This window comes from Peromyscus eremicus, chromosome 19 (assembly GCF_949786415.1).
Source record: "Peromyscus eremicus chromosome 19, PerEre_H2_v1, whole genome shotgun sequence".
NCBI classification, from domain to species: Eukaryota; Metazoa; Chordata; class Mammalia; order Rodentia; family Cricetidae; genus Peromyscus; species Peromyscus eremicus.
This window is the reverse complement of record NC_081435.1, coordinates 39,542,871-39,565,285: the sequence shown is the minus strand read 5'-3', so window position 1 is coordinate 39,565,285 and position 22,415 is coordinate 39,542,871. Positions and strand designations below refer to the sequence as shown.

Sequence of the window (22,415 nt, the reverse complement as noted above, 5' to 3'; positions counted from 1 at the left end):
AAACAAAGTTCAGGATCTAACACTAGTTTGGAGTGTAAAAGACAATAATATATTAGATATAAAATTGTGATATAACTACAATAATTTTTATTTCAAGACAATGCATAGAGTAAAAAGCTAAAAACACATTATTTGGTATTCAACAATTCAGTTATTTATTTACCTGGGTGGTATCTCTTAAATACACTGATCATACAGTTAATAAATATCAGATCATTGTCTTTCTTCATTTTTGTTTCATATCTTTTCTGAAATATTGGATTATTAAGCTTACATCACCCTCATGTACAACACAAAAAGATAAAATAGCATTCTATCAAATTTGTAACAGGACATTATCTGTTCCTCATTTATTTTGTTCATTCATTCATTCATTTATTCATTTCGATAATAAAGGCTATTTTCTTTCTATATTCTTCCCAAAAATACATTGTCATATTTCAATAGAAAGCTCTTTAAAGGGGTATTCTAAATTATAAAGCTGCCTCCCTGTAGCAGCAAAAGTTAAAGTTTTAAAATTAAAAGGCAAATATTTGAAAAGGTCACTAGACTTTCCAGATCACACAATATAATAATTCCCATCAACATGTTGCTTGCCACTGTTACCTCTTAAAGGACCTTCCCCCACCACCTTGGCACATTCCCTCACAATGATTTTAGGGGAGATAACTAAGTTTTAGCTCCAAAGCAAAGCATCACATCACTCCAAATCAGTGCAGCTAGGAACTGACTGACCCTTTAGTTTGTAAGTTTCTTGAGTTGGCAAATACTACTGAGGAGAAAGACTTGTATTTGATGGTAGAAGGAAAATATTCTTATACGGGACATAAAAACCCCTGACATCCTTAACTCAGAAGAGAAAGGGGGACAGGCCATTGCTGGACACACCCTGTGACCAGAGACACCTCCACAGTCCCTCCTATAAAAGTGTGTCTTTTCAGGAACATTGAGCTAGCTCAGATGGGCAGAAGGCAACAATTCCAAACTTTCAATGTTCTTATCTACAACGTGTCCTGAAAAAAGGCTTGACAACATCCAAGGCTTTCAGCAGATGGTTCTAGAAGTACCATAATGAAGGTGTAGAATATGAAACTGTTGGAAGGATGTACTTACCAAATGAGTTATGATAGTTAGTCTAGAAATTCTGATATCCAATGTCATCTTGTCCAAACTCTTGGGACTTTCTTCCCATTTCAGTGAATGATAACATGGTGTTAAAGGAACCCCTACTTCATTTTAATCCTCAGGAACATTAGTCCTTCTCATTATTTACTATTATTTATTGACATGTTTCCAAAGCTCAAAATATTTTATTACACATATATTTGAACACATGATTCATAATTGTATAGTATAGAAAATAAACTTTTTGATATTGTCCTCAGCATTTCATGATGCAAAATTATTGACAAACATCTTTAGAAAAATAATAAAATAGTCCTTCGGTATTAAAATTCTTATTAAAAAACATTAGATCAAAGGGAAAATTATGACATCATCAATGCATAGATGAGTTAGGCATGAATGGAATGAATTGCCCTGGCTTTATCAACAAATCAAAATATTTGATATCCCATCCCTTATAATAAATCAAAATACTTGGAATCTGAAGGTCACAGTTTGTCATAGGTCAATTGCAAAAAATAAAATGCATTCATACTTTCTCATTATTCGGCAGTTTCTGATGATGGAACATGTAAAACAATGTACATCCAGGACAGAAGCATCACTCTGCATACTTACCAGGTGATTTTTATGCCACTTTGTCGAATGCAGATTAATATATTTGGGCTTTTTATTGCTTGAGTGGAAAGTGCTCATTACTTATCATTTTGTGTTTATCATATAGAAAATTAAAAACAAACAAAACGTTTTCTTAAATGGCAGACATCACACTGTGGTAGTGGTGGATTTTCTCAAGATAGTCTTCTGTGGTTTTGGTGCAGTGGGAGGAGGCACAGCTGCAGGTGTGGGAGGGGGGAAGCTGTTACTGTGGCTTATTCCCAGTCCCCCATTTTCTAATGGGAAAGTGGGGAGATGAGGTGGAGGAGGGAAGGGAGGGCCTTGGTGAGGGATCTTTCCAGGCGGATGGACTGGTTCACTGTGCATTTGGACCTCCCTGTTCTTTGCGTTATACAGGGTCTCACAGTCAGGACAATAGCCATGGTATTGTACTTTTTCATTGAACCGTACTCGTTCCCGAGGAGGCCCTACTTGGGGACTCCTGTCCTTTTCAGGTCTGGGCATCAGAGACTGCACTGGGGCCTTGTCCGAGTTACTACTGGGTATGCAACAGATGTCTCCATTTGGAATTTTGTTGGGTCTGCCCGGTAAGCCTCCATTCCGTAGAAGGGTGCCGTTGGTCTTTACAGGATTGACAGTCGGCGCCGCTCTGGGAGGCTCTTCACACCTCACAGGTGTCAGCCTTGGAGGAGGTGGTGGAGGATTTGGCTTTCTCAGAACCGTGAGGATAGCAGAGGGGTGTGCTGGAGGTTTAATGAGGGGGGCATTGGCCTGCACTTTGATCTTCTCTATGCTGGACGCCGTTGTGCCGCTGGAGCTGCTGTTCAGCGTGTCTGTCTTGGAGCTGTCAGTCATCTCATCCTCCAGCTGTAGGTCAGAAGTCAGGGTGTCAATCTGGTCAACCACCTGGTGGGAAGGACAAGGTAACTGTGTTGAAGAGCAACCGGAAACAAAACACACGTAAGGCTGTTCTTTTCTGGCCAGCTTTGATTGCTTTACAGAAGCCCTGACTGATCTTGAACTGGTAAACTTCAATGCTACCTGAATATTTTAGTCAATAAATTTAGAGATAGTGGCCATCACACAAGGTACCAACTGTTTGATATAAAAAAAAATCTCATAAGCCTAGAACCTAATACGTTATTTTTCTTCATGGCTCTGCTACCACCACCAAAGGTAGAATTCAGCTGCAAAAAAAATATGACCAATATTTAAAAATGAAAAAGTTGAAACTTCATGTCTGAGTAGCATTTAGAAAGCTACAGAGCGTCACTTCTATGCTGAAAAATGATCTCAACATTTTGGGTAATGCCTGGGCATTTAATAAGATGACTGTCCTTTCTTAGACCCTGTGGTTTGAATGAAAATGGCCCACATAAGCCCATAAGGAGTGAAACTATTAGGAGGTGTGACCTTCTTGAAACAATGTATGGATTTATTGGAGGAAGTGTGTTACTGGGGGTGGCTTTGAGGTCTCAGATGCTCAAGCCGGGCCCAGTGTCTCTTTCTCTTCAGTACCTGCAGATCGGGATGTAGAACTCTCTGCTACCTCTCAAGATCCACGTTTGTCTGAGTGCCACCATGTTTCCTACCATGATAATAAACTAAACCTCCGAACTGTAAGCCAGACCAAATTAAATGTTTCCTTATAAGAGCTGCCATGGTCATGGTGTCTCTTCACAGCAGTAGGCACCATAACTAAGACAGTCCCCCAAACATGTTGAGGACAGCCAAATGAGGCTCAGCATAAAATCATAAGCTCATGTAAAACATGTCATGCTTTTTTGTGATTTGTTTTTCTTACTTCATCGTGCAGTTCTTGAGAGTGTACTTTGTAGATGGCAAAGTTTTGTCTCAATTCGAAAAGTTCTAGCCTAGAACTTCACTTGAAACTCTGAAAAATTCTTCAGATCCTTAACTCTAAATATTTTCTCTTTTTATTTCCTTTAACCAAATATGTTAGGCCTTCTTCTAAACTCCCATAATTGTTAATTTACTTCCTGCCACAGAACGTTTGTACGTAGTGATAGTTCTTCATGAAACGCCCCCCACCACCTCTTGATCAAACCAATGCCTACAAATCTAAAATAATTTTTTTTAGTTCAGAAGTCAATCTTTATGCAAAATTTGTCCTTCCTCCTGTAACTGTATGTCATGCTAATTTATTAAATATTCCCAAATAATTGTATTTCTTTCATTCAAAGGATTCACATAATTTTGAATTACATGTTGAACAGCAACCTGAGTATTGAAATACTATTTTTGGTGCAGACCCTGCCTCTTTTCAATGAGTATGGTGGGTTTTTGATTATTGTTCCCTGAAGTATTATAAGTAGTAAATAGTACCTAGGAGGGCTGAGAAAATATTTGTTAGCAAATGCTTTGAGGATTGTTTCTTTAGGTCAAACGTGTAAAAGCATTCTTCCCTCTGATTGCTACACGTGACTAATTTTAGAACTTGATCAGTTACTCTAAAAGAAATATTCTAGAAGAAACTTACTCATAAAGGATCATATGGTTACTGACATGTTCTCTAGTTCTTAGTTATGTAGAAATTGCAGTTATGAGATGGCTGATAGATACAAAGGTAAGGAAACTATCTTGATTCATTGGGGCTGTGGTCTATTTTCCCTGAGGAGGTAACTACCCCTAGCTTTCAGTCTATTAAACTTATTTTTTTTTAAAAAACTCATCTATTGTGAAAAACATGGCACAAGGCTGAGGTTTTGATAATTCCTGACTGTCCTCTATCTCTACACTCTCGTTTCCTGCATGTCTATTAATGCAAAGATAATAAAATGCAGAAACCAACACTGTTCTCATGGAGCAAGTAACGTAGTGGGACTGCCTGGCATCAGCATGATCTTAGGGATCTTCCACTAGTAACAGTAAAAGCCTGACTTTCAAGTGCTAGACAGCTTGTTCGATGTTACAAGGGGACTGAGACAGACCCCTTGAGACCGGTGGGTGCAGCTCTCCTGAGACTTGAAACAGATCTAAGTGGCAAAAGAGCAATAGTTCAAGCATACTTTCAGAAAGAGCTGATAAAGAGAATGGAATATGGGAGCTCTAAAGGAGACTTCACTGCTGAAGCACACTATGAGACAGGAGGTGGAGAGTGAACTATCAGCTACACTGTGAGACTGTTGCAATAAATTGCCACATGTTTCAAAATCAGCTCCAGAAGTGTGAGAAGCCGGATTCAAAGAGACAATGTGTTAATATATATTTTTATAACAGAAGTGCATTCTAGCTAAATATTACATAGAGTTTCAAACAGAAAAATATAAATCATTTCTTAACGTACCACAAAGAAATTACAGGACACAGAAAAAGAATTATAAAACATTTGGAGCAACAAAAAGGCTCAAAAATCAAGTATTATAGACCATCAAAAATTAGGCCAATATAGCATGAAAGGACTATTTGTGGGAAGCAGGGGACTCAGTAAGAGAGAAGAAGAAAATAAGAGATGGTAATAAAGAATAATTATAGGAAAAAATACAGTGGAGCATGTTTGAAAATATAATGATGAAACTTATTACTTTACATACTAAAATTAATAAATTAAAAACCAAAAAAATTGGTAAACATCAGATACTTATACAAATTATAAATACTTCAAGATAATTTACAAATTCATGTCATATTGGATGAAAACAATTGGAATTTTATTATAGTTTAATTTTATGTTAAACTGAGAGAAGTGGATGTTTTCCTTTACTGAAGAGTAGGAGATTACACTGATAAGCTAAGGCTGGTGATTTATACTAACAGCATACTCAAGTCTTTCATAAAGAAAAAAACATCATGGTCTGAATACAAACTTAGGTAACTAAATAAATGAAACAATTCAAAGATCATATCCATATAAGAACACCACATACATAAGAAAATTGGGCAAGGGGTGCTTATGAGCAAGTAATTTATATAAGATGCACACATAAATAATTAAGAATATAAAAGCTCTCAATCTTAACAGAAATTGAAAAATATACATTAAATAAAAATGATGTAGAATTTAATGCCAATTGCTTAGTCAAAGAGAGAATACAGTTTTTTGTTCATTTTTAACATTTATGTATTTATTTATTTATTTGTTTATTTATTTATTTATTTATTTATTTATTTATTTATTCCTTGTGTCTTTCACATCGTGCCTCCGATCCCACCTGTCTCTACTCCCCAAAAATAAAACAAGATAATATTTAAGGGAAAAAAAGGGGTAAGGAAGAAGGGGGAAATCTCATCATGGAAGCTGTAGTGTGAAACAGTGAGTCACACAGTAAACCCCTTTATCCATACATTTTTACTTGCAGGCGTTTATCACAAAGAATGATTGGTCGTCTGATTCAAGGATTTTTGTCTCTGCTGCACCATCAATGCTGGGCCCTCCCTGGGACTCTTCCTGGACATCCCATTGCTGCCCTGTGTCATGGAGATCCTGCAGCTCTGAGTCTACAGGACTGACCAAGCTCCCCTACTCCAAACCCCTTAATCCAGCAGATCAAAAATGGGGTGGCTGTTAGGGTGGGCCAAAATATAACTTGGTTCTGGGCTTGGGTAGTTTCAGGGTTGGTCAGCCTGCCAGCTCTTCCCTGTCCTCACCGCCAGGGTGAGCTCTCCAACACTGTCCAGGCTAATTCACTCCTTTAAGCCATGAAGAGATGAGCAAGGGGTGGGACCAAGTCTCTGGCTTTCGATTCCTCAGGGTCCTTCTCCCACACCTGCACGTTCAGGGCCAGTTCTACTGTGCTGCCCAGGAAAGGTGTAAGGGCCATTCTCCTGAGTCCTGTAGCTGATGGGGGGGGGGGGGCAGGAACAGCACCAGAATACAATACATTTTTTTAAATGTAAATTGTTAGTTGTGATTTGAGTAAATGAGAAATTTATATATATATATATATATATATATATATATATATATATATATATATATAAACTCAACTTACAAGATTGTCAATATCTTACAAATGAGGTAAGGTATAGATCCTTGGCACAGCTCTTTTAAGAACAAATTCTATCCTACTCCAGAAAAACTAACATATTTATAGACATGGAATCCCATAACAGTTTTCTTCACTGGATTTTTATTTGTTTCTTTTAATTTGTTATAGTTCAAAATATATACATAAGCAAATAAATATGAATGAAAAAAACTAGTGATAATCTAAATATCCATTAGCAAGTGATTGATTTAGTAAATATAGAGTAGAATAAATGGATTCACTAAGGGAAGCAAGAAGATTGCAGAAAAGAATTTCTGTCTGTAAGACACTGTGAAGAGCCAGGGCAACAAAGAAAACACCCCATTCTAAGACAGAGAGATTGGCCTCTGGGAAGCAATAGAGACATGCTGAGGGGATAGCCCAGCTGGTAAATTTCTTCCTGCACAAGCATCATGTTCTGAGTTCAATCCCTCAGAAACCTTCCCACATATAAAACTCTGGCCATCCAGTCTAGCTCAATTATGTGAGAGACACTATCTCAAGAAATAAGATGGAGAGTGATTGAGGAGACACCTGACATTGACCTGTGGCCTCCACACAAATAAAAACACACACCCACACATGTGCATACTATATGCACATGTAAGCACACACTGACACACAAGTGATGGGGAAACCTAAACAGTGTTGAGAATCCCAAAGGTAGCCTGAAGTAACATGATTTAGCACCAACACAAAATAATGTCATTGGGATAGTAATACTATAGAAAGACAGCCCACAGATTTAAAGCAATGCCTCATCTCATTACCAGTAACACTCTTCACACATCTAGAAACAAAATCCCACAATTCCTATGAAAACTCAGATATCTATGATTATCCAAAGCAATGTTGAGCAAAGCAACAATGTTGGCTGCACAAAAAACACATTATTTCAAAGTGCCCTACAGAGTTGTGGCAAAGCACACAGTATCATATTGCTTCAAAACAGACACAGAGAGAAGTGGAATGGGACTAAATACCCAGAAAATAAATCTGTAAATTTGTTCTTCACCAGAGATACCATAAACAAGCCTCCTACCCTACCAGAAGTCAGGTCAGCTTCCTGAAAACCAGCTGAAGCCCCTCCAACCCCACCATAGGTCAGGTCAGGTCCATGGAAACTAGGTAAGCCACCACCACCACACCAACCACACCTGCACTCATCCATCATAACTCCAACTGCCTCTCTTCTCCTCATCACTGTATCCAAGCCCACAACTCTGTCAGAAGCCTCCTATCCCACCAGAGGCCAGATCAGCATCTTGAAACCCAGGTAAGACTACCCTTCCACCCTGACCATGCCTGCCCAGGATAAACCCAACCACCCTCCTCTCCTTTTCACTATATCATGGCTCAAACCTTTGGCAGAAACCTCCTACTCAGCCAGAAGCCAGACCAGCATCCTGAGCCCTAGGGACCAGACCTGTTCCCTGAAAACCAAGCAAGAGTCTCATATTCGACTGGAAGCCAGGTCAGAATGCTGAACCCCAGAGGAATGCTGGCAAGATCAGAGACCATGAGCATCACCAGAATTCCAGTCCTCAACTCGGGTGGCAACTACCTGTAGGACCAGAGGCCATGCAAGCCATCAGAAGTCCAGTTCCCAACTCTGGCAGAATCCCTCTACTCAACCACAGGTCACTCTAGCCAGAAGACCAGAAAGGAAACGGAAACCAAGGAACAAAACATCCATCCAAAAAAGTCAAACCCAGAGAATGGCACCTTGACATGAAATCAGCCCAAATCCAGATACCTAAACAGAACACAATCAAAAACAGCCAGGACAATAAGTCACCACCATATCCCAGCAATCCTACTACAGCAAGCATTGAATGATCTACCACAGCTGAAGCATAAGAAAATGACCTTAAATTCAAATTTATGAAGATGATAAAGACCCTTAAAGAGGAAATGAATAAATCCCTTAAAGACATCTAGGAAAAGACAATCAAAAAAATTGGAGGAAATCGATGAATCCTTTAAAGAATGTAAAGAAAACCAAGAAAAAACAGTTGAAGGAAACAAAACTGCTAAAGACATAAAAATGGTAATAGAAGCAATAAAGAAAATACATACTGGGGGAAATCTGGAAATGGAAAATCTAGGTAAGGGAAGAGAAACTACAGAAGTATCACCAACAGAATACAAGGGATGGAAGAGAAAAATCTCAGGCATTGAAGAAACAATAGAGGAAACTGATACAGCAGTCAAAGAAAATGTTAAATCTGAAAAATTCCTGACACAAAAAGAAATCTGTGACACTGTGAAACAAACAAACCAACAAAAAATAACAGGAATAGAAGACTAAACCTAAGAATACTAGGAAGAGAAGAAGAAGATTCCAAACTCAAAGGCCCAGAAAACATTTTTAACAAAATTATAGAAGAAAAATTCCCTAAACTAAAGAAGGAGATGCCTAGGAAGGTACAAGAATCTTACAGAATACCAAATAGTTTGGACCAGAAAAGAAAGTTCCCACACCACATAATAATCAAAACACTAAACACAGAGAACAAGGAATATTAAAAGCTAAAAGAGAAAATGGCCAAGTAACATATAAATACAGACCTATTAGAAATACACCTGACTTCTTAATGGAGATTCTAAAAGTCAGAAGGACCTGCACAGGTGTGTTGTAGACTCTAAGACAATACAGATGTTAGCCCAGACTACTATACCCAGCAAAACTTTTAATCACTGTAGATGGAGAAAACAAGATATTCCATAATGAAATCACATTTAAACAATATCTATCCACAAACAGAGCCCTACAGAAGGTACTAGAAGGAAAACTACAACCCAAGAAAGTTAAGTAGACTCATGAAAACACAGGCAATAAATAATCTCACATCAGCATGTCCGAAAGAAGGAAAATACACACACACACACACACACACACACACACACACACACACACACTACCACCACCATTAACTACAACAAAGTAACAGGAATTAAAAATCATTGGTCATTGATATCTTTCAAAATCGATGGACTCAATTCCCTAATAAAAAGACATAGGCTGCTGGGAGGTGGTAGTACACACCTTTAATCCCAGCACTCAAGAGGCAGAGGCAGGCAGATCTCCATGAGTTAGAGGCCACCCTAGTCTACAAAGCAAGATCTAGAACAGCCAGAGATGTTACACAGAGAAACCCTGTCACAGAAAAAAAAAAAAAAAAGACACAGACTAACAGAATGGATAAGAAAACAAGATCCATAAGAAACACACCTCAACATCAAAGATAGATATTACCTCAGAGTAAAAGGTTGAACAAAGATTTTCCAAGCAAATGGACCTAAAAAGCAAGCTAGTTTAGCTATTCTAATATCTATCAAAATAGACTTCACGTTAAATTTAATCAAAAGAGATGAGGAAGAACACATCATACTCATCAAAGGAAAAAATCCACCAAGATGATGTTTCAGTTCTCAACATCTAGGCCCCAAATGCAAGGGCACCCACATTTGTAAAAGAAACATTACTAAAGCTTAAATCACACATCAAACCTCACACATTAATAGTAGGAGACCTCACTACCCCACTCTCACCTATGAACAGGTCACGCAGACATAAACCAAAAAGAGAAATAATGGAGTTAACAGTCATTATAAACCAAATGGACCTAACAGTTACCTACAGAACATTTCATGCAGACACAAAAGCATATACCTTCTTCTGAGCACCTCATGGAACGTTCTCCAAAACTGACCACATACTAAGTCACAAAGCACATCTCAACAGATACAAGAAAATTGAAATAACTTCATGCATCCTATCAAACCACCACAGATTAAAACTGGATTTCAGCAACAACAGAAACAACAGAGAGCCTACAAACTCACTATATACAATGTACAACTCCATACTGAAAGACCACAGGGCCAAAGGAGAAATAAAGAAGGAAATTAAAGACTTCCTAGAATTCAATGAAAATGAATGCAAAACATACCCAAACTTATGGGATACTATGAACATGGTGCTAAGAAGAAAGTTCAGAGTACTAAGTACCTACATAAAGAATTTGTAGAGATCTCACAATAGCAACTTAACAGCACACCGGAAAGCTCTGTAACAAAAAAAAGCAAACAGACCCAAGAGGAGTAGATGGCAGGAAACAGTTAAAATAAGGGCTGAAATCAGTAAAATAGAAACAAAGAGAACAATGCAAACACTCAATGAAACAAAGAATTGGTTCTTTGATAATTCAACAAGATAGACAAACCCATATTCAAACTAACTAAAAGGCAGAAAAAGAATATCAGATTAACAAAATCAGAAACAAAAGGAAGACATAACAACAGACGTTGAGGAAATACAATGACTCATTAGGTCATATTTCAAAAGCCTGTAGTCCTCAAAGATGGAAATCTAAAAAAAAAAAAAAAAAAAAAGAAAGAAAGGAAAATGTTTTTATAGACTTACTTATTTTTTATTTGTTTTTATTTTTCAAAGAAAAAATTTTAGTTAAAATATAAATACATGTGACAGTGAGAGGAACTAGGAAGAATAAAAGGAAGTGAAACTGTAGTCAGGATATGTTATATGATAAAACAATCTATTTACAATAAAAGGTGAAAACAATAACAACAAAAAGATAATTGAAACCTTCATCATGACCTTCAGAATCAGTAATTTTGTAGCTTATTATTTTTAATTGTATATTTTTAAAAAAATTATATTTTCATGAATACATAGATATACACATGTATATACACATTTAATAATATAATATGAAATATAATAAATATGTATTTTTAAACTAAAAAAAATCATTGGGCCCCACCATTGATAAATGGTTTTTCAATTCTAAAAAGTCATTACCCAAAACAATATACACACAGTGACACGATATGAACTCAACTGGTTGTAAACACACTTGTGTGTGAAACAAGGGGAAGGTAAGAAAGAAATGAAAGAGATTGGAGAGAGGAAAAATTTCTTGTTAGATACGAATAACCAAAGTTGAATAAAAATCAGATAACAATTAAAGAGACATATAATAACCCTTAAGAAAATAGAAACAGTCATTAAAAGTCTCCCAACCAAAAAATAAAAGCCCAGAGAGTGATAGTGAAGAATTATACCAGACTTTCAATGAAGAGCTAATATCAATACTTCTCAAATTATTTCACAAAACAGAAACAGAAGGAACATTGACAAATCCACTTTATGAGGCCCCAGTGACCCTGATACCCAAACCACACAAACACTCAACAAAGAAAGAATTACAGACCAATATCCTTCATGAACATTGATGAAAAAAGACTCAGTAGAACACTAGTAAACCTCCTAACAATGGCAGCAGGGGCTGTTTCTAATGCTTTTATTGGCTCCTGGGAACTTATTCCTCATACTGGATTGCCTTGTACAACCTTAATATAAGGGGAGCTGCTTAGTCTTACTGCAAATGGATATGCCATGCTTTGTTGATACCCATGGGAGGCTGGTTACTTTCTAAACAGAAACAGAGGAAGTGTGGATTGGGAGGGGGAGGGCGGAAGGGAAGGGAGGAATGGGGGGAGAGGAGGGAGGGAAAATTACAATTGGGAGATAAATTAAAAAAATAAATAAATACTGATTCAGCCAACTGAATTCAAGAACAAATCAAAAAGATCATCTACCATGATAAAGTCGGCTTCCCAGAGATGCAGGGATGGTTTAAGATACAAAAAAATCTGTCAATGTAATCCATCATATAAACAAACTGAAAGAAAAAAACCACATGGCCATCTCATTAGATGCTGAAAAATCCTTTGACAACATCCTACACCCCTTCATGATAAAAGTCTTGGAGAGATCAGGGATACAAGAGACATATTTAAACATAATAAAGACAGAATACAGCAAGCCAATAGCCAACATCAAATTAAATGGAGTGAAAGTCAAAGCAATTCCACTAAAACCAGGAACAAGGCAACACTGTCCACTCTCTCCATATCTATTCAATATAGTACTTGAAGTTCTAGATAGAGAAATACGACACCTAAGAAAGATGAAGGGGATACAAATTGGAAAGGAAGAAGTCAAAAGTATTGCTACTTGCAGATGATATGATAGTATACATAAATGACCCAAAAATTCTTCCAAGAAACTCCTTCAGCTGATAAACACTTTCAGCGAAGTGGATAGATACAAGATTAACTCAAAAACAAACAAACAAAACCAGTGGCCCTCCTATATACAAATGACAAATGGGCAGAGAAAAAATATCAGGGAAACAACACCTTTCACAATAACCACAAATAATATAAAATATCTTGGTATAACTCTAACCAAGCAAGTGAAAGACCTGTATAACAAGAACTTCAAGTTTTAAAAAAAGAAATTGGAGAAGATATCACCTCTCTTATGCTCATGGATTGCTAGGGTTAACACAGTAAAAAAAAAAAAAAATGCCATCTTACCAAAAGCAATCTACAGATTCAAAGAAATCCCCATAAAAATTCCAATAAAATTCATATGGAAAAATAAAAAACCCAGGATAGCTAAACAATCCTGTACACTAAAAGAATGACTAGAGGTACCACCATTCTTGATTTCAAGCTCTACTACAGAGCTATGGTAATAAAACCACATGGTACTGGCATAAAAACAGACAGGTAGATCAATGTAATCGAATCAAAGACCCAGACATAAATCCATGTAGCTATGAACACCAGATCTTTGACAAAGAAACCAAAATACAATGGGAAAAAAAAAGTAGACATCATCAACAAATGGTGCTATTCTAACTGGATGTGTGCTTGTAGAAGAATGCAAATAGATCCGTATCTATCACCTTGCACAAAACTCAAGTCCAAGTGGATTTAAGACTTCACCGTAAATCCAGATACACTAAACTTAATAGAAGAGAAAGTGGGAAATAGTTTTGAACAAATTGGTACAGGAGACAATTTCCTGAATAGAAACCAATAGCACAGACACTAAGATTATCAGTAACTGGGACCTTCTGAAACGGAAAAGCTTCTGGAAGGCAAAGGACACTGTCAATAGGACAAAATGACATCCTAGGTAATGAGTAATGATCTTTATCAACCCCATATCTGACAGAAGGCTGACTTCCAAATTATGTAAAGAATTCAAGAAATCAGATATCAAAAATTCAAATAATCCAATTAAAAATAGATGCAGATATAAACAGAGAATTCTCAATAGAGAAGTCTCAAATGACTGAAAAACACTTAAAGAAATGTTCAACATCCTTAGTCACCAGGGAAATGCAAATCAAAATGACTCTGAGAGTCTATCTTAGACCTGTCAGAATGGCTAAGATCAAAAATACAAGTGATCACCCATGCTGGCAAGGATGTGGAGCAAGGGGAACACTCCTCTACTGCTGGTGGAAGTATAAACTTGTACAGCCACTTTGGGAATCAATATGAAAGTCTCTCAGAAAATTGGAAAACAATCTGCCTCAAGAATCAGCTATACCACTCTTGGGCATATATCCAAAGGATCCTCCATCATACCACAAGGATACTTGCTCAACTATGTTCATAGCAGCTTTATTCATAAGATCCAGAATCTGTAAACAACCTACACATCCCTCAACTGAAGAATAGATAAAGAAAACGTGGTACATTCACACAAAGGAATATTACTCAGCTGTTATAAACAATGACAGCATGAAATTTTGAGGTAAATGGATGGAACTAGAAAAGAAATAATCCTAAGGGAGGTAACCCAGACCCAGAAAGACAAACATGGTATGTACTCATAAGTGGGTATTAGCTGTAAAGTAAAGGATAATCATGCTACAATCCACAAAGTCAGAGAATCTAGATAACAAAGATGGCTAAAGGTGAAATGCTTCGATGTGGTGATATTGTGTTCCCAAAATATTGTGTACCCTAATAAACTTATCTGGGGTCGGAGAACAGAAAAGCCACTAGATATTTAGGATAGGCAGTGGTAGCACACACCTTCAATCCTAGCATTCCAGAGGCAGAAATCCATGTGTTTAAGGATACAGACAGGCATGGTGACTCATGCCTTCAATCTCAGAAAGCGAGCCTTTAATCCCAGGGAGTGGTGGTAGAAAGCAGAAAAGTATATAAGGCATGAGGACCAGAAACTACAAGCATTTGGTTGGTTAAGCTTTTAGGTTTTGAGCAGCACAGTTCAGCTGAGAGCCATTCAGATATGAGGACTTAGAGGCTTCCAGTCTGAGGAAACAAGATCAGCTGAGAAGTTGGCCAGGTGAGGTTAGCTCCAATAACTGGCCTCAGGTTTGATTTTATTAATAAGAACTTTTAAGATTCATGCTATACTTGGACCTCCCCAGGAAGGGGAAATAAAATAGATTTTGCCGATCTACTGGAGGTGGGTGGGGATGGAAACAGGAGGGATCAGCTGGGGGGCACTGGAGAAGAAAGTTCTAGAAAAGACAACTGGAAAGGGAGGGGGCATTTCAAGGTGAGGTAGAAACCTAGTGCAATGGAAACTCCAAGGAATCTACAAGAGTGGTCCTAGCTAAGACTCCTAGAAATAGAGGATGCATTGCCGGAAATGGCCATCTCCTATAACCAGGCAGGACGTCCAGAGGAGGGATTGGGACACCAACCCAGGCACATAATGTTCGACCTGCAATTTGTCCTGCCTACAAGATGTGCCTGGGTAAAGGTGACAAAAAAACTGTGGGAGTGGCCAACAATGACTGGTCCAGCCTGAGACCCATGCCATGAGAGGGAGCCCACCCCCGACACTGCCTAGAGTGCCAGGACCCAGAGGCTGGATAGCCCAGAGACCTAGGAGGGAACCACAAAGGACTGGCAAAAAAAAAAAAAAGTCAATGTAATGATGCCTAATGATATCCTGCTATATTCACACATTGGTGCCCTGTTGTCACCAGAGAGGCTTCATCCTGCAACTGATGGAAATAAATGCAGAGACTCACAGCCAAACATTGGAAAGAGTTCAAGTATCCTGCAGAAGACGAGGGGGAAGGGTTGTAGGAGCCAGAGGGGTCAACAACACAAGAAAACACATAGAATCAGCTAACCTGGGCTCATAGGGGTTCACAGAGACTGAGCCAACAATCAGGGAGACTGCATGGGACTGACTAAGCCCTCTGCATATATGTTTCAGTTGTGTAGTTTGGTCTTCTTGTGGGACTCCTAACAGTGGGAGTGGGGGCTATCTCTGACTCTTTTGCCAGCTTTTGGGACCCTATGCCTCATACTGGGTTGCCTTGTCCAGCTTTAATACAAGGGGAGGTGCCTAGTTTTACTGCAACTTGATTTGCCAAGTTTGGTTGACATCCATGGGAGGCCTGCCTTTTGCTGAATAGAAACAGAGTGGATGGGGAGGGGCAGAGGGAAGGGTAGATGGGAATGACTGAGAGGAGAGGAGAGAGGGGAAACTTCAGTCAGGATGTAATAACAATAATAATAATAATAATAATAATAATAATAATAATTTTTAAAAATATATCAAAATATACCTTGAAGAAAAACAACTTTTTCATGAAATTGATCCTAAGAAAACTGAATATTCATATGTAGAAGATTAAAAGTAGACCTTTATATTATATTTTTTATATTCCACCATCTATAAAAAAATCAACTCAAAATAGATTAAAGAGCATAATAGGTCCAGAAACTCTGGAAATGGTAGTGATAAACACAAGGGAAACACATCAAGATTAGTACAAGCAATGACATCCTAATAAGTTTCTAATAGCTCAGGAAATTAAATTAATAATTGACATGAGATTGTAACCTGTTTACAAAATGTCTGTGTAACAAAATAAAATGATACTAACACTAAACCAAGTGCAGAGCCATCATATAGAATGGGAGAAATATTGACCATTCAGAGAATTGATATGCACAACATAAAATATATAAAAAGAAAAAGAAATAAAAAGATCAAAAAATCCAACCAAAGGCAGAAAAATGATCAGAAAAGACACTACTCAAAGAAGCACAAATGGACTATAAACACAAAAAGGTACTGAGCATCTTTTGTCATTATGAAAATCAAAATCAAAACTACCCTGAAATCTGTCTCTCTCAGAGTGGTATTGTTTAAAACTCCAAACCAACAAACAAGTAGATGAATGGCAAAGCCTTTCTCTGGTCCAACTACAGATGTTAGGAAGGATTGCTCTTTAAATAAAACTAGTGCACAGTAACTATCAACCACAGAATCTACCTCCTGGTGACTGCAATGTGAAACTGGTCCTCTACAGAGATTAGCTAGCCTGTTTCCTTCTCGTACAGCTATATGCAATAAACCTGCCTCACAGTTGAGTTGTATACAATTAGTTCTCCTCTTTACTCAGTGGTGTATAATAAACAACCTGAGTGTCTGTGACACTAGTGAGTCTCCACCAGTGTACCCAGTCCATCCAATCCCAGCTTTTCTGCTGCATGTGTCTCTCCTTCCTTCACTCCCTGCTGACTGAGACAGGTAAAGTCCAATGCCCTGCAGATCATTGAAATAGGCACTGATTGCAAAATACTATATAAAAGTACTCATATCAAGGAGATTGATCAACACACTACTAAATGATGAATGGGTTACTAAAAAATACAGAAGAGAACATGGAAAATCTTAGAATTGAATGAAAAATGAAAACATAACATACTAGAAACTGTGGAATATAACAAAAACGGTTCTAAAAGGAAATTTTATAACTGGAAAGTCTGTATTTTTAAAATAAATCTGAAACTAATGATATAACATTCTTCAATATCTAAGGGAAACAATATAATAAGTAGACACATATAAAAATGATCAGGGAAGGAATTAATGAAATGGAGACAAAGAAATAATATGTAGGATCAATGAAACAAAGTAGTGGTTCTTAGAAAAGACAACAAAGACAGAGAAAGCTTTAGGCAAATTAATGACAAGACAAAGAGAGAAGATTCAAATTAATATTACTGGAAGTGAAAAGACAGACATACAACAGACATCAGTGAGATTCAAAGAATCATTAAGGTATATGTGGAAAATCTATACTCTAAGTTGTAAAATTTAGAAGGAAATGATATAGTTATAGACCAATAAGCCATATCAAAATTAAACTAGAAATGAAGACATAATGTATCATATTAATATATTTCAGGCCTCTTGATAATCTCAACAGACAGCAAAAAGGCATCCTCATGATAAAAGCTCTGAAGAAACTAGGAACAGAAGTACATTGCTAAAATAATAAAGCTATAAACGGAAAACCCACACTCAGCATTGTACTACTAGGATAAAGCCACAAAGCATTTCCACTGAAATTAGGAATAAGATGGGGAAAATAATGCTAATTAAAAATAGATTGAGATTTATTTCACTAGAATCAGAATGGCTATCATTAAGAAAACAAACGAGATGCCGGTGAGGTTGTGGACAAAGGGAGCTTTCATAAACTCCTTGGGAGAACAAAAAACTGGTCTAGTCACTATGCAAATCAGTATGGAGTTAAAAATTAAAAATAGATCTACCATATGCTGCAGTCGTACCACTTCTGAGTGAATTTCCATAGGACTTTGAGTCAACATGCTACAGAGATATTACATATCCATGCTTTCACAGGGCTCTTTGCAAAACTTCAGTTCTGAGGTCAGCCTCAATGCCCACCAACAGATGAATAGATAAAGAAAATGTGCTGTATATTCAAAATGGAGCCTTATTCAGTCATGATGGAAACAACATTGTGCCCTTTGCCAAAAATGGTTTGTGAGAGGGCATCACTATAGTAAGCAAAATAAGTCAGATTCACAAAGACAACTGTGTCTTTCACTTCGTTTGTGGATATTTGAATGTGCACAGATCATATATAAGTATGTATATGAATGATATAAAATAATTAAGGAGGCCAAGAGAAGATCAGATGTTAATGAGAGAGTAAGGGATAGATGAAGAAATGGGAAGATGTGGGGGATCAATATGATCAAAGTACACGACAAAGTAGAAAGAAATCATCTTTACGATATATATGACCAGGTATAACAGATCAATAAAAAGGGAAAGATACTGTGTATATATATTACTTGTACAACTATTAAATTGCTAGGACCAAAACAAGACCTTAATGTATGTCACTGAAGTACAATCCAGTAAAAATACAAAATTCAGGGATTCCTTTCCTGTGTCCCATCCCTGCACTGTGTGGTTGGCTCATGCACTGGAACTCTCTATGCTCCCTCCAGGCTAACTTTCTGCTGTTCATAGCACAGTGCAGTGACTTCCAACTGATGTATTAAATGACAATTTACCTAGTGAAGCAATGCAATAGAGACTCAAACTTAAGTGACTCCTTGCTTTTATTTCTGTGTCTTGATTTCAGGCTTTGTGTCTCATTTTTAAGGCCATCAAACCCACTAATCCATATGGCTCAGAAAGACAGATGTGGAATTGGAAGGGACGAGAAGGCAAGTGAAGATTTGATGAGAAATGGAGGACTCTCTTCTTGTTCACTGAAGCACAGATTTGACCCCCAATCTTCTGATAAAAATTCTTTCAACTCCTGAAATACTTTAAATATAACTCTAAATATATCCAGATTTTTCCTACATGCTACTCTTCTTAGTCAACAAAAGTAATGTAACGTGGAGGCCAATGGTCTTAAATTTTTTAATTTGCATGAATCTTTCTTTGGGGTTAGTCATCAACAATTCTCAGCCACAAGAATTTTGACTACAAAATTCATAAAGGAAAAAGAGGAGTTTGTCTCCCATTGAGACTTTTATCAGAAGATTGATTGATTCTGAAATATTTAGAATTGATCTATGAACACATCTATCTTAAACTGTTGATGTCTGTGGTAAAAATCTAAAAGGAAAAATGAATGAGTCAAAGGAAGTAATACTAAAAGAAGCATAGATAGTACTAATTTCCATTATTATTGGATCACACTCAGTAGCTGAATGCAAATGCTGTCTGACAGAACACTTTGTTCAACCTGTGACGGATGGAATGTAAGTAAGTATGAAAAGGAAGAAGCAAGATGGAGGCAGCCTTGAGTGTGCTCCCTCACTAAAAAGGAGAGCTAATCTGCCTTCTATTTATAGTCATAACTCACATGCTCCATTTCTATCTATTTGCCCAAATGATCTACTGTAGGGATTAAAGTAAATAGTTCTTCATCACAATTTTGTATTCTGCTGCTAGATGACAGCATGTTTGAAAAAGGGCATGTGGATTTGTATGCATGAACAAACCCTGTAATTATAGTGTGACTCGTCAAATTACACTAAATTGTACTTATCTTAGAAAACTGTAGCAAATGGAAACATTTAATTTATTCCACAATTTTGTCTAGCTTTTAGATTTATTTATGTGAAAGGATCTGTAAGACATTAAAAAGGCAAGAATGACTTGGGCCTCTCTCAGTCTCTGAAAAAAAAAAAGCTCAGTTACAAGCAAGGAAAGACAACTAGGCTAGCCTTGGAACAGAGAGACATCTTCAGATTTTTAGAGGAACAAGTATTTCTCTCACAATTCCATTGTTATTTATATAGGCCAATCAGTCACTAAGCTATTTCCACTGAGATATGTCTTTACTGCTCACACCAATAGAGTGTGCCTCTTTCACAGTGTAAAACATCCTAAATTTTATAGTAATAAAATTATGTTACATAATTCTTATTTATCCTCTTCCTTATTTCCTATATTTGACACAGCACATTATATAGACAATGGAAACCACTTAAGATATATATATGTGTGTATATCTATATCTATATGTATATATTTATCACGATGTAATCTCAGCTTGTTCAGAAATCACTATATAGACCAGGGTGGCCTTAAACTCAGAGATCCATCTGCCTCAGTTTCCAGAGTAAAGGCATGCACTACACCATGCTTCATTCAGTATTTTCATCACATTCCCTACTCTTTCCACTAACCTCTTCCAGTCCATTCCCATTTCCCTATCTCCTACACTTTGTTTTCTTTTTAAATTTTTTTAATAATAATCCATTGAACCCAATTTGCAGTGCTCATGTACTTCTGTGTATGGGGCCAGCTCTTCACTCCAGTGCTTATGGTGTTCAGCCAAGCAGTCTTGTGAGCTAAGGAGTTCCTTTTGTTCCTTTGTAAGAGGAAAAGTCTATGTTCTCCCTTTTAGGAGCTATTCTCAATCTTTTTTTTTTTCTTTTTAAAAATTGAGTGGATTTTTAGACTTTAGAGTTCATGTGTCGTCATCACCTCCTAACCACATGATAAGGGAATCACTTTGTTTTGCTGGTAAGATCTGTGTTTCATTCTTCCAACAACATGAGCAGGAAGAAGGGAAGTAGAGTTCCAAATTTAAGGCCCATTTCCAGTGATCTCAGAATCAGGCTGAGTGTGTTTATATTTTATTTCCTCTCCACACTCTTCATGATTACAGCATTCCTGGACACAGAATGAAACATCTACTCTCAATCTTAACATGAGGCACGAAGACAACAGCTCATCTAAGGTGAGCATAAACCTACTTTGAGGACCTCTCATTACTCTCTCCTTCTGTTAGAGCTGGAGAGAGTAGGTTGTATGGCTAGGAGTTTTGGAGTCTTCAGTTTTCCTTCCTGATCTGAGAGTTCTATGGTACCAGGTTTTGAGTTTTTCCAGGATACTGAGTTCTCCTTTCCCTCACATGCAATTTATAGCCAATTGCAGTTAGTTACTAGCCCTCAGAAACTGCATGGGTTTGGGTCCAAGTCAAACTTGTTTTTACCTCTTTAAGTTCAGAGATAATCTGTTCTTGGGGGACACTCCAGCTTAGAGCATGCTTCAGTTAAGCGGTGTAGTGAGATTGAATCTCATCCCTCACATAGTGAGATTCAGTACCTTGAAAGGACACTCTAAGGATAATTTTTATACTTATAAGTGGTACCAGATATGTCTCAAATCCTCTGTTCCTTCTGACTCCATCTTGGAATGTAATCTGAAGAACTGGTCTAAGGATTTTGGAATATGATTAGAAACATTTTTGAGTTGCTTGTAAATATGGTAGAACTCTCCTGTATTATTATTCACATTAATGGTGATAATTAACATGGTTTGTGTGATTAACATGGTTTTTATTTGTCACATGCCAAGTGCTTTCTATTCAGTATGAGACAACATATAAGCAGTGCTAAAGAAAAAATTACATGAAAACACAGCTTAGCCTATATATAAAACTTTTTATATTTTATATTTTTATAGCAAAGGATTGGTTTACTACAAGTTCACTGATACTGACTTATAAGAAATACTAAGGTTATATATTTTTTCTGTCTACCTTTTCTGTACACATTTAACAGAATAATCTGAGAGGGTTCTAACTCTGTCAAGGAATTTTCATTTTTGGTAGTGCATAAATGCATTAAAATATATTGATAGTGAAAGTGTAAAGTCAAACATGAATATCCATAGCTTTCATACTGAATGGCTATTATAACTATACAGAAGTTCACTGATGTAGAGAGATTGCATCTAGTTAAAACTGCAGCTGACTCCCAGAGTTAAAGTGTACTATGAGATGTAATCATGTAAGTTTGATATTTACTTGTCTTTAATAAGGGAAGCATTTCTATTTTACTTTTCTTTTCAACAAATATCACCCACAGATCTTGACTAAAATGCCCTAGCTAACTGATTTCTGTTTTCATAATATTTCTTGCTATTTTAATGAGTAGCAAGCTTCTCCTGCTGCTTCATGTAAAGTGTGGGAAAAGAAATATTTTACTTCAGCAGCCTGACAA

General features: G+C 37.0%; 1 protein-coding gene across 1 annotated transcript; it reads right to left on the bottom strand.

Annotated features, from left to right (window-relative positions):
* Positions 1 to 242: 242 nt before the first annotated feature.
* Prr16 (proline rich 16) lies at positions 243 to 2,643 on the bottom strand. Its single transcript, XM_059246269.1, has one exon. The coding sequence runs from the start codon at positions 2,596 to 2,598 to the stop codon at positions 1,891 to 1,893; it is 708 nt and encodes a 235-aa protein (XP_059102252.1). The 5' UTR covers positions 2,599 to 2,643; the 3' UTR covers positions 243 to 1,890.
* Between the last annotated feature and the right edge of the window lie 19,772 nt (positions 2,644 to 22,415).